General features: G+C 52.6%; 1 protein-coding gene across 2 annotated transcripts; it reads left to right on the plus strand.

Annotated features, from left to right (window-relative positions):
* Positions 1 to 3,931: 3,931 nt before the first annotated feature.
* Positions 3,932 to 17,188, plus strand: LOC118092244 (uncharacterized). Of its 2 annotated transcripts, none has more exons than XM_088653977.1 (9): positions 3,932 to 4,669; positions 5,837 to 6,002; positions 6,162 to 6,556; positions 8,536 to 8,662; positions 9,547 to 9,654; positions 10,431 to 10,553; positions 12,348 to 12,449; positions 13,230 to 13,343; positions 14,188 to 17,188. In XM_088653977.1, the coding sequence occupies exons 3-9, from the start codon at positions 6,170 to 6,172 to the stop codon at positions 14,919 to 14,921; spliced, it is 1,695 nt and encodes a 564-aa protein (XP_088510103.1). In that variant the 5' UTR covers positions 3,932 to 4,669; positions 5,837 to 6,002; positions 6,162 to 6,169; the 3' UTR covers positions 14,922 to 17,188. The 2 variants fall into 2 exon arrangements, with proteins under 2 accessions (XP_088510103.1, XP_088510104.1); XM_088653978.1 differs by having other exon boundaries at positions 4,661 to 4,752.

Consider the following 17,188-nt stretch of genomic DNA (forward strand, 5'->3'; position numbering starts at 1 on the left):
CTGTATAGGTAGAGACAGCCTTGGCCAACCTATGGCACTTTCCAGGCGCATGGAACTACAATTCACATCGGCCCCAGCTTGGTAGTTGTAGTCCATAGCAGCTAGAGGGTACCAGGTTGGCGAAAAGATTTGTGTGCACAGTCCGTGCTGTTTCAAACCCAGTACCTGAGCATGCACCTCCCTCCTCTCAAAACTTTCCATCACCAGGCTTTGCACCGTGCAAGGCACTGAATATGCGTTGATTGGGTTTGATGGGGGTGTGGAGTTGTGGGTGGTAAAAATCAGGGACTGAGTGGCCCCCAAATAGCCCCTTTTATTATTTTGGCCTTTCACTTTTGCCCTTGGGATCCAAACAAAGGGGCCCATTGGTGTCGCCAAGGACACTGGAGTTACAAGTTTTGCGTCCATGCGCCCTTCATGTGCCGAGCGCAGCCGCTTAGGGCAGGCAGATCTCTCCAGCTTGGAACCTTGAACCTCTATCCAGAATGCGGCCGCTAGACTGGGGATTAGGAGTGGCCGCCGAGACCATATAACACCGGTCTTGAAAGACCTTCGTTGGCTCCCAGTACGTTTCCGAGCACAATTCAAAGTGTTGGTGCTGACCTTGAAAGCCCTAAACGGCCTCGGTCCAGTATACCTGAAGGAGCGTCTCCACCCCCATCATCCAGCCTGGATACTGAGGTCCAGCGTTGAGGGCCTTCTGGCGGTTCCCTCCCTGCGAGAAGCGAGGTTACAGGTAACCAGGCAGAGGGCCTTCTTGGTAGTGGTGCCTGCCCTGTGGAACGCCCTCCCTCCATATGTTAAGGAAATAAACAACTATCTGACTTCTAGAAGACATCTGACGGCAGCCCTGTTTAGGGAAGTTTTTAATATTTGATGTTTTATTCTGTTTTTAATCTGTTGGGAGCCGCCCAGAGTGGCTGGAGAAACCCAGCAGGATGGGTGGGGTATAAATATCATCATTATCATCATCCCTGTGATAACCTGGCAATAACCACTGGCAATCTTATTTCACTAGCGCTCCGTTTTTTTTAGATTTTGCTAGATCACAAAGTTCCAAGGATATATTTGCAGCCACAGGGACAAGACTCTTTTAAAGAAGGAGGAGAATTCTGAGCCCAATTCTATGTTTTGCACTTCTGCGATCTGTACACCCTGCAGTGTTTGTATCATCCTCAGCATGAGACTGAAAACTCGTCGAGTTTTCCCAAAGGGGTGGAGGGGCTGTCTTGCAGTATCACCAGCCATACTGTCTTCCGCTCACACTGTTATGGGCTCTGGCAGTGGGGAAGTTTGCACCACCGCCAAGGACACCCCAATTAATGAGGGTGGCATTCAACTGAGTTCTGCTCCGAGTGGAACCACTGAAATTAGTGGACCTAACTTAGTCATGCTCATTGATTTCAATGGGTCTAACTCTGAATAAACCTTAACTGAATGCCTGTCTGTAGAGCAGGAGACTCTCAATGTCAGGGTTGTGGGTTCGAGCCCCATGTTGGGCAAACATTTCTGCATTGCAGGGGGTTGAACTAGATGGTCCTCGGGGTCCCTTCCAACGTTACAATTCTATGATCCTATTTTACCAAGTCCTAGAAAGTGTGCAGACAGTACTTTAAGGCAGAAGTTTTCAACCTTTTTGGGTCATAGGGAGTGGAAACAAAGCTGCGTATTCCACATATCTAGAACCATAGAATCATAGAGTTGGAAGAGACCACAAGGGCCATCCAGTCCAACCCCCTGCCAAGCAGGAAACACCATCAAAGCATTCTTGACATATGCCTGTCAAGCCTCTGCTTAAAGACCTCCAAAGAAGGAGACTCCACCACACTCCTTGGCAGCAAATTCCACTGTCGAACAGCTCTTACTGTCAGGAAGTTCTTCCTAATGTTTAGGTGGAATCTTCTTTCTTGTAGTTTGAATCCATTGCTCTGCGTCCGCTTCTCTGGAGCAGCAGAAAACAACCTTTCTCCCTCCTCCATATGACATCCTTTTATATATTTGAACATGGCTATCATATCACCCCTTAACCTTCTCTTCTCCAGGCTAAACATACCCAGCTCCCTAAGCCGTTCCTCATAAGGCATCGTATCCAGGCCTTTGACCATTTTGGTTGCCCTCCTCTGGACACGTTCCAGCTTGTCAGTATCCTTCTTGAACTGTGGTGCCCAGAACTGGACACAGTACTCCAGGTGAGGTCTGACCAGAGCAGAATACAGTGGTACTATTACTTCCCTTGATCTAGATGCTATACTCCTATTGATGCAGCCCAGAATTGCTTTGGCTTTTTGAGCTGCTGCATCACACTGTTGACTCATGTCAAGTTTGTGGTCTACCAAGACTCCTAGATCCTTTTCACATTTACTGCTTTCAAGCCAGGTGTCTCCCATCCTGTATTTGTGCCTTTCAATTTTTTTGCCCAAGTGTAGTACCTTACGGCTCCCTTGACCAACTACCTTTCTGCGGCACTCCTGTGGGGCTCAGGAGCAGTTAGGTCACCCCTTGCCTGTGGAGCTGGCAGCATCTCACCCTTTTTCAGACACCCTCCCTTGTGCAGTGTTCCCTCAGCCTCCTGCCTCCTCTCCCCTCTCCTTTGGAGTCCTCCGGGCAGCCTCTGCTGCCGCCCCTGGTCTCTGAGCTGCCTCCCCTGCCCTAAACAGAGGTGCCTCCTCGCCCTGACCCACAGGAGCCTGGGAAGAGGGTGCCCCCAGCCTTATGGCCAAAGGTGAATGTGAGGCCAGCACCTTAGTCACCTTGGGAGGCAGCAGCGGGCGCCGCCGTACCTGCATGGTGAAAGGGCTCCCCTTTGGTGCCGGGCAGTCGGCTGCCAGAGTAAGCACAAGAAAGGCCAGTGCCTGCCTGCCTGGTCTCCCCCTACTGCTTTAAGGCAAAGCCATAGAAAGTCACACCACCTTGACTTGTTTCATTCAACGAAACTATAACCCGGACGCTTCTCAGGAACACAGGTGCAGATGTGGAGGCAGGTGGAGAGGGCAGGAAGTGGTCCTGTCCATCTGGATGAGTGACAGCCCACATCCCTCTTCAGGCAGCAGCATTTATGAGGAGCCGGATTTGCTAGCAGAGAGCAGCCTGCTCAACTTACCTAGTGGATCTCTCTTCTATGCTGTTTGATTCTGACAAGGGCTTTTAGCGGGGCAGCTCTACTACGGTAGTAGCCCTGCTCTGACAGGCCTTCCTGGTGGGCTGCTGCCAGATCTCGACAGGCCTTTGGGGTGCCATCCAGCCACAGGGCTCATCTTCATGCTCAAATGCAACTGGGTCTTCTGGTACCTTGAGGACAAGCACACTTATTACGGCAGAAGCGTTCGTTGGCTGCAGTCCCCTTACTGAACTTGGCCGTCTCTCTGCATGCAGGAGCAGAAATGTGTTTGCAACAATTGGTTCCGGTCGACTGGGACCTGCAACTACGGCCTCATGCACACATTGACTTGTGCTTTGCATCATCGGTCTGTTACAATAGTGCTTTTACGGAAGCAAAAAAAAAAAAAAAGTCCAGTCTCTGCCCCAAGGAACTTACAGATCAAGGGAGGAAAAAATCACAGAATCGTAGAGTTGGAAGGGACCCTGAGGATCATCTAATCCAATTCCCTGCAATGCAGGAATATGCAGCTGCCCCATACACGGATCCGACCAGCAACCTTGGCGCTATCAGCACCACACTAACCAACTGAATGAAATATGTGTGAATGGAGTTACACATCTCTTGACTCCAGTGGAGATGAGGGCTGACAGGTGACGTGATAGACATCTGCAGGAGTCTTTAGGGATGTTTTATGGAAGATGGAGGCAAGCTTGCTTTCTGCTGCTCCACAGGGCAGGACGCAAACCAGCCGAATCAAATACAGTACCAGGAAAGGAGATTCTGACCCAGCTTGAGGAAGATCGTTCTGACGGCAAGAGCCCTTTAACAGACCAACTCAGAAAGTGGTGGGCCCTCGAAAACAGCGGTGGAGGCTGTTAAGGAGAGGTTGAATGGCCATATGTCAGGGGATCTTTATCTGTGAGTGCAGGGGGTTGGACTAGATGACCCTTGGGACCCCTTCCATCTCTACCGTACCATGAGAGGGTTAAGCCTGAGTCTTAAGCCGCAGTTACGCAATAATTAGTGGGAGAGGTGTGTTTTGGGCAAAAGTGTTTCCCTGTCTAATGCATAAGGGATCGAGGACTTTCTGACCATTGAAGCTCGCTGGATGATCCCGGGCCAATCCCCGCCTCGTCAGCCTAACCTACCTCGCGGGGTTGTTGTGCGATCAAATGAGGAGCGAGGGGGGGGAAAGAACCACGTATGTCATTAAATGCCACAAACCACGCAGGCTACTAAATGCAACAAATAAATGCAACCGTAGATAAGCAACGTTCAGCCCCAGCAAACGCGGCCCATGGAAAGGAATGATGGGAGTTGTAGTTCGACAGCTCCCGATAGAGCAGGGATCTCCGCGGGGGGGGGTACATGGAAGGGGGCGTGTCTATGCAAATACTTCCACCCTGTTCGCCAATCCGCTGAAGCGGGAAGCTTGCGTAGACCTCCGGCGGCCGGCTCCCTGCGCTTCTCCTCCTGGCCCGCAGGTGGCGGTGCGGAGTCGCTCACTGGGCTTCCTCGCCCAGGCCTGGTCCTCGCGAGCATGCGCAGTTCCGGCCCCACGGACTCAAGGCAAGTGTGGGGCTCTACGCGGGTGACAAAAGCGGGAGAGAAGCGACTGGGGGCGGGCTGAGGGTATTGCAAAGGGATGCGGGGTGAGCGCAGAGAGGCCGGCCAGTTGCATTTTAGGGTGCCTTGGGGTGCAGAAGGGCTGATCATTTGCTTTTTGGGGTGCAGAAGGGCTGTTCATCTGCTTTTCAGGGTGCCTTGGGGTGCAGAAGGGCTGATCATCTGCTTTTTGGGGTGCAGAAGGGCTGATCATTTGCTTTTCAGGGTGCCTTGGGGTGCAGAAGGGCTGATCATCTGCTTTTCAGGGTGCCTTGGGGTGCAGAAGGGCTGATCATCTGCTTTTCAGGGTGCCTTGGGGTGCAGAAGGGCTGATCATCTGCTTTTCAGGGTGCCTTGGGGTGCAGAAGGGCTGATCATCTGCTTTTCAGGGTGCCTTGGGGTGCAGAAGGGCTGATCATCTGCTTTTCAGGGTGCCTTGGGGTGCAGAAGGGCTGATCATCTGCTTTTCAGGGTGCCTTGGGGTGCAGAAGGGCTGATCATCTGCTTTTCTGGGTGCCTTGGGGTGCAGAAGGGCTGATCATCTGCTTTTCAGGGTGCCTTGGGGTGCAGAAGGGCTAGGCAGTTGCATTTCAGTGTGCCTTGGGGTGCAGCAAAGCACTTTGGGGGTCCCTTGCGGATGCCTAGGACATGGATAGGCAACCTGAGACCTGGGGGGCCGGATCCTGCCCAATCGCCTTCTAAATCCAGCCCGTGGACAGTCTGGGAATCAGCGTGTTTTTACATGCGTAGAATGCGTGCTTTTATTTAAAATGCGTCTCTGGGTTATTTGTGGGGCATAGGAATCCGTTCATTCCCCCCCCCCAATATAGTCCGGCCCCCCACAAGGTCTGAGGGACAGTGGACCGGCCCCCTGCTGGAAAAGTTTGCTGACCCCCTGCCTTAGGATAAAGCAGAAGAGAGGCAGGGAAGATTCCTGCTGTTTATTTTGGGGGGTGCAGCGAAGGCGCTGAGGGCTCTGCTGCTTTCGAAAGATGCTTCTGGGGGTGCAGCAAGAGCCTTGCCCTGCCCTGGCTTGAAAGGGGGAGGGAGAGACAAGACACCTTTGTTTGGGGTACACCTTTGTTAAGGGAGGGTGCCACCTAAGCTTTTGGCTTTCTTCCCTCTTGGCAGCTTGCAAGCTTTCCCCCAAAGCCCCCTTTCCTAGGGCGAAGGGCATCTCCAACGCGGCACACGTCTCTCCAGCTTTGGCGTTTTGGTTCTGATAAGGGGGATCGAAACCTGGCAAGCGACTCTTACGCAGGACCCTGTCCCCAGCGGTGAAATTTCACAGCTTCCGGTAAGCGACCTCCGAAAGGCATTCCTTATAATGCCTCTCCGATAATGTTGGAGGCTCAATTCTTGTCCAGCGCTGAAATCACACGGGGTTGGGCTGGATGACCTTTGCGGTCCCTTCCAACTCTACAGTTTTCTGATTCCATTTCCTCCACCCTTGCAGAGCAAGCCATGGAGTTTGAGGTTTCAGAATCCTGCCGCCGGCTGCCGTCGCGCCCTGCGGCGCCCTGTAAGGCCACGTTTAACGGGGATAGGAAGGAGCTCGTCCCGGAGGCGTCTTCGTGGTCTGCCGTGGAGGACACGGCGCTTCCTTCTCATGGCGCCCGACTTCAGGGCCTGGAGAGGAGGATGGTGGCTGCGGAGCAGAAGTGGGTTGGCTGCGAGAGGGTGGTGGCGGAGATGGGGCAGGAGCTGGAGAGCAAGCTGTCTGCGCTCGGGACCCTGATCCAGGAGAACAGCCTACTCCAGAGGAGACTGGACAACTTGGAGAACCTGCTGAAGAACCGGAACTTCTGGATCCTGAGGCTTCCTCCGGGCGCTAAAGGAGAAATCCCTCAGGTAACATTGTCCCAGCCAGGTTAATTTGCACTACAAGAATATATGTGTTGAACGCTCCTTCCTTGGAGGCTTTTATACAGAGACTCTTTCGCTGCGATTCTTCTTCTTCTTCATTACTTTCGCATCCCAACTTTCCTCCACGGAGTTCAAGGAGGCTTACGTGACAAAACCCCCTCTTATCCTCACAACAGCCCTGTGAGGTAGGTTGGGCCTAGAGATTCCAAAATAAACGTCAAGAAGAACTTTCTGACGGGAAGAGGAATGGACTCCATCAGGAGGTGATGGACTGCCCTTCACGGGAGGTTTATTTTTATTTATTTTTGGACAAATTAATAATCATAAATCAATAAGAATAAAAATGTGCACCCACCGCCGAGACCATTCCGTTGTAACTATCCAACGTCCCAAAATTTCAACATCTCTTGCGATGGTTTGACCCCTTTCTGTTTTAACAGTATAAATTCTACAAACACCCTCCGTATCTCTTCAAAATAATTTCTCCTACCGTACACATTCCCCGTCTTGCCTTAATGGCGCATCTTAATTTATCGTTAATAGCTGTATCCCACACCTCTTTATACCAATCTTCCATTTTATATTCTGCTTGCCCCTTCCACTTTCTAGCTTTAATAACTCATACAGCTGTCAATAAATTTGTGAGCAAGTCCTTCACAGCCTGTGAACCTTCCACCCCATCGTAAATTGATAATAATGCCGCCTCTGGACTTTCAGTCAGCTTTAACCTAGTGATTTCTGTTTTCTCCTTTAACACCCTTTGCCAGAAAAATTGTACACCCCCACCACACGTGAACATAATTCCCAGTTTCCTGGCATCCCCTCCAACACAACATAAGATTTTTTAAACAGAGGTTGGCTGCCCATCTGCCAGGATTTCTTTAGCTGTGATTCGTGCCTTGCAGGTGGTTGGACTAGAGGACCTCTGGAGTCCCCCCTTGTTCTCCTTCCCGCCTGCAAGTGAAGGCAGCTTTATTCCGACAGGCCTTTGGGAACGTTCTGCTTTGGAAGAAAAGGGCTTTCATAATGCCACGCCTTATTTACCATCTGTGTTGCGATGGATTTTCAAACGTTCCATCGGACTTTAATTTACTTTTTAACAATGATCCCTTCTTTGTTTTTAGCTTTTGGTATTCTAGCGCTGCTGTTTGAAATGGGGCAGAGTCCTGACCTGTCATGCACTGGCTGGATGCAGGGAACCCCCAAGGGAGCCCCCAGGGGATGAAAGCTCAGAGCCGGTGGCCAGAGGGAAAGGAGGGAGCAGACTGGGAGGAGGAGGAGGAAGTGTTGGGAGCTTGGTGAGCAGGAAGAGGCTGTGGCAGTCCGAACTCGGAAGCTGTGTGTTGGCAGCCTGTGGGAGAAGGCAGGGAGTCTCCCCCTGCTGCTGCTGCGACCAGCTTGCCTCTCTCCTGTCTTCCAGAACCAGAAGAGGTATGAAGAGGGTGGAGCAAAGAGCGCCAAGACAACCGACCTTTAGGTTGCGGGGGGGAAAGAACTGGGCAAGGAGCCTTAGAGAGCGATGGAAAGGCTTCAGTTTTCGCAGCTGCTTCCTTGGGGCAAGACCTCTTTGGAAGAGTTGCTGAGACCCCCTGGTCCTGAGCTGCGGTTTGTTTCCTTGAATGAAGAGCTCTTCGAGGGCAGGGGCATAGCAAGCCGCTCCGGGGCAAGTGACCCACGGAGTCTGTCTGGCGGATGCAAGCCCCACGCTGCCGTTTCAGGAGAGTCGCTTGGCTTAGGCACGCTGCAGGCCAGCCCTGCGGTAATCCCCCCCCCCCGGCGGGGTGCTATTTTGTCACCCCCTCAGGGATGACACCTGGGGCGGGCTGCACCCCCCTTCCTATGCCCCTGTTCAAGGGTGGAAGATAACAGTTCACTGAGCATCCAAAGTGGGTGGAGGGGGAAAGATCTCTGGACGCGACGGATGGAGACGGGCGCTCTGACCTTTGGGATGCTTTCCACCCCAGGTGCCGGTGACCTTCGGCGACATCTCTGTCCATTTTGACGCTCAGGAGTGGGCCAACCTGGACGAGGGGCAGAAGGAGCTGTACAAAGGGGTCATGCGGAGCAACTACGAGATGCTGGTGTCGCTGGGTAAGAGCTTTGGCACCCAGGCGGGATTTCTGAACGGACGGCGCCTCTCTTCCCCTCTTAAATTTCCCAAACGATTTACGGCGTCTTTGTGCTGTTGTGTTATGTGCGTTTGTGTTATCGCTTCCTGTTGCTTGTAAGCCGCTTTGAAGGCCATTCTATTTTTCCAATGATTATCAAATTTGCGTACCGTCCTTCATCGCAAGGTCTCGGTTCACGGCATGAAAATGCAGAACGGAACTGCAAAGTGCGCAGTAAGAACAAGAACAAAGGAAAGCAACATTTAAAAGGAAGTACATGTTTGGATTAAAAGTGGCGTAAAGGTAAAGGGACCCCTGACCATTAGGTCCAGTCGCAGACGACTCTGGGGTTGCGGCGCTCATCTCGCGTCATTGGCCGAGGGAGCCGGCGTACAACTTCCAGGTCATGTGGCCAGCATGACAAAGCCACTTCTGGAGAACCAGAGCAGCACATGGAAACGCCGTTTACCTTCCCGCTGTAGCGGTTCCTATTTATCTACTTGCATTTTGACGTGCTTTCGAACTGCTAGGTTGGCAGGAGCTGGGACCAAGCAACGGGAGCTCACCCCGTCGCAGGGATTCGAACCGCTGACCTTCTGATCGGCAAGCCCTAGGCTCTGTGGTTTAGACCACAGCGCCACCCACGTCCTATAAAAGTGGCATAGGAATATAATAAAACTAATCAAATCTGTGCCACACCTGCTTTGGGGCATGCTGCTTCTATATTCCAATTAATGTGCATTCCGCCCCACCCCCCCGATCCTCTTCCCGCCCCCCGATCCTCCCCCCTGGTATTTCTGCTCCTTGTGCAAGCCCCACCACCCTGTTCTGAATGAGATTGACTGCCTCTCCTTTTCCCATGGCCAGACTATGCCATTTCCAAGCCCAGGATCCTGTCCCAGATTGAGCGAGGGGAGGAGCCCCGTGTGGAGGACCTGGGAGACTCGGAGGCGGAGGAGCTGCCAGTGGATCCAGGTAGGTTTGTGGGGTGGGGTGGGGTGGGGTGGGGTGGGGATGAGGGATCAAGCCCCTTCTCCTTTAAGTGGCCCTCTCCACTTTCCTGACGGCAATGTTACTGTTTGGGGATGAAAACACATGGGCAAGACAAAAGAGATATCCAGCTAGGGGCATTCCCCAAAGCTAAAGACTGGAAGTCCTTCTTCACGCAACTGTGGAACTCCCTGCCGCAGGGGGCAGTCATGGCCACCAACCTGGGTGTTGTTTGCCTAGATGGGTCTGATCCAGTACGGAAGACTCATCGTATTTTTTTATGTACAGTGGTACCTCGGTTTACAAACTTAATCTGTTCTGGAAGTCCGTTCTTAAATCGAAACGGTTCTTAAACCGAGGCGCGCTTTCCCTTAAGGGGGCCTCCCGCCGCCAGTGCCCTTCCACCGTTCGGATTACGTTCTTGGACCGAGGTAAAGTTCGCAAACCAGGACACTACTCCCGGTTTTGCAACGTTGGTAAACCGAATAGTTCGTAAACAGGGCTGTTCTTAAACCGAGGTACCACTGTCCTGCCATTAAGGAATCTCAGAATTGGGACGTAGCACACGAGGAAAAGGGAACGGTCTGGAGGAGGAAAAAAGCAAGCACATACACAAGTTCCAGCCGCTCTGAGTGGCGGTTCTGGTCGTCTTGCCCTCCTGACGCTACAGCGAGTGCCTGTGTAGGGATGCTCTTTGGCATGGGAGATGTGCTAAGTGAGGGGCAACAGGTCATGGCTGGCCTCCTTTTCCCTGGGCTCAGGATCCCCGATCGCTGCAACAGATGCTTCTTCCTGGGATGGAGAAGAGGTCAAGGAAGAGGCGAGGCCCTTTGACGACCCAGAAGAGAGTCAAGAAATGAACCTCGCCATCGACCCCGACTTGGGTGAGTCCTCTTGATCCCTTGATCTCACACCCCGAGCCCCTTATTTGAATGGCTCTGTTGTTCTTTTCTCATGGGTTAGTTCCGCTGCATATTTCAACTGAGGGTGTCGACGTTTTAATGCTGGTGTTATTTACCTGCGAGGCACCAACACTTTGGAACTCCCTGCCTATTGATATCAGGCAAGCGCCTTCACTGTGCTCCTTCCAGCGCCAACTAAAAACATTTGTGTTTAGATGAGCCTAACCAGGTGTTTAGTGAGGAATTGTGCAGGGATACAGGTGACCATAAGGGATGCGGGTGGTGCTGTGGGTTAAGCCACAGAGCCTAGGGCTTGCCGATCAGAAGGTTGGCGGTTCGAAACCCCGCGATGGGATGAGCTCCCATTGCTCGGTCCCTGCCCCTGCCAACATAGCAGTTCGAAAGCACGTCCAAGTGCAAGTAGATAAATAGGAACCGCTACAGCGGGAAGGTAAACGGCGTTTCCATGTGCTGCTCTGGTTCGCCAGAAGCGGCTTTGTCATGCTGGCCACATGACCTGGAAGCCATATGCCGGCTCCCTCTGCCAATAATGCGAGATGAGCGCGCAACCCCAGAGTCGGTCACGACTGGACCTGATGGTCATGGGTCCCTTTACCTTTACCTGTGACCATATCTACCAAGCGAGTGATCAATTCTGCCTTCACCAACCTGGTGCCCTCAGATGTGGTTGAACTACAACTCCCACCAGGAGGGGAGAGTTGCTCTTGTGTTCGAATCCTGCTTGTGGGATTCTCAAAGGCAATTGGCTGGCCACAGTGAGAACAGGGTGCCAGACAAGATGAGCCGCTGGCCTCATCCAGCAGGCTCTTCAAAGGTTCTTAGCAGGGTGGATTTGATTTAAATCAAATTGATTTAAATCACAATTTAAATCTTAATAATAATAATAATAATAATAATAATATATTTATACCCCGCCCATTTGGCTGGGTTTCCCCAGCCACTCTGGGCGGCTTCCAACAAGATACCAAAATACAATGATCTATTAAACATTAAAAGCTTCCCTAAACAGGGCTGCCTTCAGATGTCTCCTAAAAGTCTGGCTAGTCAGTGAGACTTGATTTAAATCTCTTTTTTTTTTTTACAGAAAGATTCATTCTTGCTGGTGTATTCTTAATATTTACAACCAGATGAAGGTTTCATTTTTGGAATAACAACTTTTCAGAGTAGTTTTTACAGTTATATCAAAAATTACTGATTTGGTTATACTATTAGAAATACATAGACCAATAATTATGAAATTATTGTGAGGTTTAACTGTTAACTGTTTACATTTGAAGTTATTTTTCTGCTGTACTTTATTGGAAGGAGAAAAACAATCATTTCCTTAATAACAATTTAAACAATTTATTCAACTAAAACAACAACATTATAGCATATGTATCCATGTTTCTTAACCGATGTAGTTAAACAATTTCTTTTCAAAAACCCACCTTAGATTGAGTTTTAGCATACATGAAAAACTTAGGACAAATCCTTATTTCCTGATGAATAGCCTTTGTACTATAATGTAACTTAAGTAGAAAACTACCTTTAGAAAGATCTTTCCTCCAAAAGCATTTTATTTTAAAAATCCAATTTGAATTTAAAAAATCCGATTTTTTTAAAATCTTTGATTTTTTATCCACCCTGGTTCTGAGCAGCACTTTGGGTCAGAGGCTCCCCCAAATTCCATACCAAAAAAGGGGGGGGGGCTTAGTTTAGTTTTGATTCACAGAGAAAAGCATTTGGGGTATAATTTCCTTTTGTTTCCCAAAGAACTCCAGATTGTTCAAGACGAGACGGGGCCGCAGATTAAGGAAGAGCAGGAGGAAATCCACATCAAGGAAGAGCCTCCGTCTCCCGCGAGCCCCGGCAACGGTGAATGTTGGGGCCCCTTGGGCAGAGAAGCAGGAGCCCTTCCTGGGTCTGGGCCCTGGGATGAGCACCAAGAACAGACCACCCGCAGCAACGCCCTTGGCTGTTCTTCGGGTTGGCGAGGCTCGTTTGACAACCCTGAGAAATGGAGCCTTGAGCATTGTCGGCCTGGTCCTGCGGAACTCCCCGCCACTAGAGATTCAGCAGGCGCCTTCTGCGCCCGACTTTTAAACGCCTACTGTACTTCGCCAGCCCTAGGCAGGCAGTTATGAACACCTCCTTTCCACCACGGTTAATTGGGCTCTGCTTTTAAATGGTCTTCTGCAACGGTCGGCAAACTTTTTCAGCAGGGGGCCGGTCCACCGTCCCTCAGACCTTGTGTGGGGGCCAGACTATATTGGGGGGGGGGGAATGAATGAATTCCTGTGCCCCACAAATAACGCAGAGGTGCATTTTAAATACAGTAAAGGACACATTCTACTCATGTAAAAACACGCTGATTCCCGGACCGTCCGAGGGCCGGATTAAGAAGGCAATCGGGCCGCATCCGGCCCACGGGCCTTAGGTTGCCTACCCCTGTTTTAAAGTAATTTGATAAACAGAAAAGCAGCTCAGTGTGGGATGACATTCGTCCGCAACCTCTGCTGTTGTTGGACTTTTTCTGCATGTTGGCCTTTTCCCGTCGGTAAAATGACGGTTGGATTCTTGGGGGGGGGGGCAGCAGGGGGCGGAAAAGATTGCTGGGGAATGATGACCAACTTTTGTCTCCTCTCTCATCCACAGGGCCACTTGTTCCTGCCTGGATTAAACAGGAGGAGGAAGAAGAAGAAGAGGAAGAAGAAGAAGAGGAGGAGGAGGAACAGCCCATTGAGGTTCAGCAGGTCTTGGTTCCGGCAGGTGAGGGCTGGCTTGGGAAGAATCATAGAATCCATAGAGTCAGGAGGGTTCTGAGGGTCATCTAGTCCAACCCCTCGCAGAGAGGAGGATGGCCTTTTAGTTTTCGGCATAGAATAGTGCTGTTGGGCAGATGTTGCGGCTACCTAACAGTCCGTAGCATTCTTCAGGCAGACCCACATCCTGCTAGACCCTCAATCTTTCAGTGTGGCGGCACCTAAACTCTGGAACTCCCTGCCTGTTGATGTCAGCCTTTGCTGCGTACCCTTTTCGGCACCTGCTAAAAACATTCTTGCTTAGGAAAGCCTTCCCAAGTGCTTGTTTTAATCTGTTTTTAGTCCTGTTGTGATTTCAACTTTTCAAGTGTTAAAACCTCAAAGCAGTTTGCAAAAAGAGTAAGATTATTATTAAGAAACGAAAACATTCAAGGAAGTTCCTGGCTCAATGCCCAATGGCATCTCTCGGCAAGGTGGGGGGGGGGGAACCCTGGAGAGCTGCTGCCAGTCAGTGTACTGTAGACAATACAGAGCTACATGGAGCAACACTCTGACTCCTTGTTAAATCAGCCCTTGATTTAGAACAATGAGGACTAGAATCTTGCTTTATTTTTAGGGGAGCTCAGCAGTAGAGCCTCTGCTTGGCATGCAGGAGGTCCCAGGGTCAGCCCCCAGTGACCTCTCTAGGTAGGGCTGGGAATGTCTCCTTGTCTGAAACCCCAGACAACTGCTGCCTGCCAGTGTAGACAGGATGGACCCAATGATCTAACAGCTTCCTGTGAGCCTCAGGAGACACTTCCTTGCCCCTGCCCAGCCCCCTTTTCATAAAGATGGTTTGCTTTTCGCCCCAGCTGGACGCCGTACGCCGTGCAGGGCCGCAGAGGAGGAGGAGGAAACCGACCAGAAGTCAGCCGCCCCACCCAACGCAACAGAGGACCCCAAGCGAAAAGTGGCAGAAGGCAACCTCTTCCAGTGCGACATGTGTGCTGCGGACGGCTCGCCGCGGACAGCCTCCGCCGACCACCCCTACAGCCGCAAGCGAAAGTTCCAGTGCACGGGATGCAACCGGAGCTTTGCATTCCAGGGCCAGCTCTCACAGCACCTTCTGACGCATGCCCCCGGCGCCCAGTTCCCGTGCGCCCAGTGCAACCTGTGCTTCTCCAGCCAGAAGTCGCTGGCCGTCCACGAGCGCGTCCACTCGGCCGACTGGGCCCTGCCCTGCTCCGTCTGCAGCAAGTCCGGCCCGGCTGCCTTTGACCAGAACCAGCAGTCCCCCGCGCCCGGCCGGCCCGCCCCCTGCCTGGAGTGCAGCGTCTACTTCACTGACCCGGCCGCCCTGGCCGCCCACCGGCGCATGCACTCGGACGACTGGCCTTTCCGCTGCCCGCAGTGCGACCGGACCTTCGTGCACCAGGGGCTGCTGCTGGAGCACCTGGAGAACCACAGCCGCATGCAGAGCCGGCGCTGCCACACCTGCGGGTCGTGGCTGTCCTACAAAGGGACCCTGATGCCCAGCGGGGCCCGCCTGTTCCACTGCAAGAGGTGCAACACCGCCGGGCGAGTCCCGGGGGACTTGAGGGCCTGAGGCGGGAGAATTCGACCCGCCATCATTGAGGGGGCAGCCCTCAAACAGGCACAGAGAGCATTCTCCTGGCAGGTCCTTTGAGCTCAGCAAGGCAGTCGGGGATCCCTCTCTTGGGAGAAAACGGGGCATTCTCCCCCGAGACCCGTGCAACTTTGCTTGCGGCTTTGTGCAGGTGGCAGGAAGACAGACCATTAAACGGAGAGCCAAGCTTGGGGGGGGGGGGAGAGAAGCAAGCAGAAAGGGACGCCCAAGATTTGGCATGGCTTTCCCCGAGCCTGGCAAGCAAGGTGGCAGCGGGCCGAAAAAGCTTTTCCCCTGCTGGGTTTCCTTGCCCCGCTTTCCTGTGCTGGGGTTTAAGTCTTCCACCCCCCCTGGGAGCCTCCAACAGCCTTCGCGAGGCCTTGCGGAGCCCGGTAAGGTGGGGGTAGTCACTCGGGCTCCCGTCTGTGCGTTTTCCTGCCTTTGTGTGCAAACCTCCAGGACGTATTCCCCAGGACCTAAACTGCAGGTCTGCTGCACCGCTCAGTCCTTCGAGTGGCTCAGAAAGTGGAGCAGCATTCCTGGGATGGCCAAGCCTCTCGTTGTGAAGGAAGGATGTGTCTCTCTCCCTGGCCAGCTAGGATTTTGCGGTGTGGCAAAGCTGAGGCCCTCGCCCGTCACGCACCATCAGTGGAAGCAGTTGGGCAGGGGGTGGGGAGAGGGCCTTGTTAACTTTCCCCCTGCAGTCCTCCTCCATTTCTGCGGCCTCAATAAGCCCCGGTTCCTTTTCCTTTGGCAAACTTTTCTCTTTTCTCCCGGGCTCTGTCCGCCTGAGGGACACTACCCCGGCAGAGCAGTGCCTGCCTAGATTTCTGCCCGTCTTGCAGGGGGGCGGCACGTGCTGAACGCCCAGGGATGAGTAGGGCTGGGAAGGCAACAGCGCTGAGACGTGAACCCCTGTTGATAACAGCAGATCCAGCTCTGTGGAAGGTTTGGCCCTTGGCGCAGCCTCCGCTCTCTTCCCCCCCAGGGCCGCAGGCACAAATCCCCGCAAAATACCCAAACGAGGGGAAGGCCTTTTCAGTGACTTCTGCAGCGGCCAGCTCTGGGGCCTCTCCTCAAAGACAGCTGCTGAAGCCCCCTAGAGTGGCACGTTGAATGCCCAGTGGCCTATGGGGTCCAGGCATGAACCCAGTACACTTGGGGTGTGTGTGTGACCCCCTCAAATCACCCCCAAGGAATCCTCTTGGGCTCGCTTTGCCTCCTCTGTTCTTCTCCCCCCCCAGCAAGCCCGTTTCCTCCATGCCTGCTGCTTCTGGGCTACTGGAGGCCCTAGAGCTCCTCACTAGGTGGTTGCCACTGCCCCCTGCCCCACAGAGGTGGATCGGGGCCTTCTTAAAGGGGCAGCCACTCTGGCAAAGGTGATCCCCTGTGGATCTGTGATGTGTGCCAGCTTTAACCTGCCCGCTTTACAGTTTTCTGGGTCCCTCCTTAGGTCTTCATCCCGCTCTCCATCCCGGACTTCAGAGGTTCTGGTCCTGCCCTTGCCACAGTCGCTCTTGCCTTTCCAAAGCAGGGGTTCAAGGAGATGTTTTGCCGCAGTTTGGGTGAAACAGGTTGGCTGCTGAGCTCTTTGTGTAGTCTTGTTGTCCTTGCCCCCCCCCCCCCCGCCCCCCGGTCCGTGATCATATTACGGGACGTTCAACCTCTGGAAGATTTCCTTATGCCTTTTATAAATAGGAACATGGCTCGCTTCCTTAAGCTCCGTTTGTGGCTGTGGCGTCTTCCCCTGTCCCCTTGAAGGTGTGAATCCTGCTCCTTACACCATAATCAGTGGGTCTTGGAAGAGGAGGGAATTTGCCCACCAGCTGAAAGGCTTTCCTGCGGGTTCCTTCCTCCGCAGGTTGACCTTCAACTCCCATCAGCCCAGTCCCCATGGCCCGTGGTCAGGATTGACTCTGGGACCATTGCTTTTGCCGCCCTTAAAGCTGCGTTGGTGGCTCCTTCCCCATCTGAGAAGCGTAAAGTTCATATAGCAAGCCATACCCTCAGTGGGGCTGGGGGCTGGTTGATGTTGGTTGAGAGTCCTTTGGGGGCCGTCTCGACATCTGCTTTGGCACTGGAAGGTAGCTTCTCTGCCACATTCTGGGTGGACTTAAAGGCGCTGTTCCCCTTTCCCCGGTTTGGGATTAATTTCCACTCCAGGAAGTTCCTGTAACCTCTTTGCTGTGGAGCCGACACACGAGTTTAAAGCATTGGAATTATGAAAATAAAAATTTAAAAAACAA

The sequence above is a fragment of the Zootoca vivipara genome, chromosome 11, assembly GCF_965207765.1.
Source record: "Zootoca vivipara chromosome 11, rZooViv2.hap1.1, whole genome shotgun sequence".
NCBI lineage: Eukaryota > Metazoa > Chordata > Lepidosauria > Squamata > Lacertidae > Zootoca > Zootoca vivipara.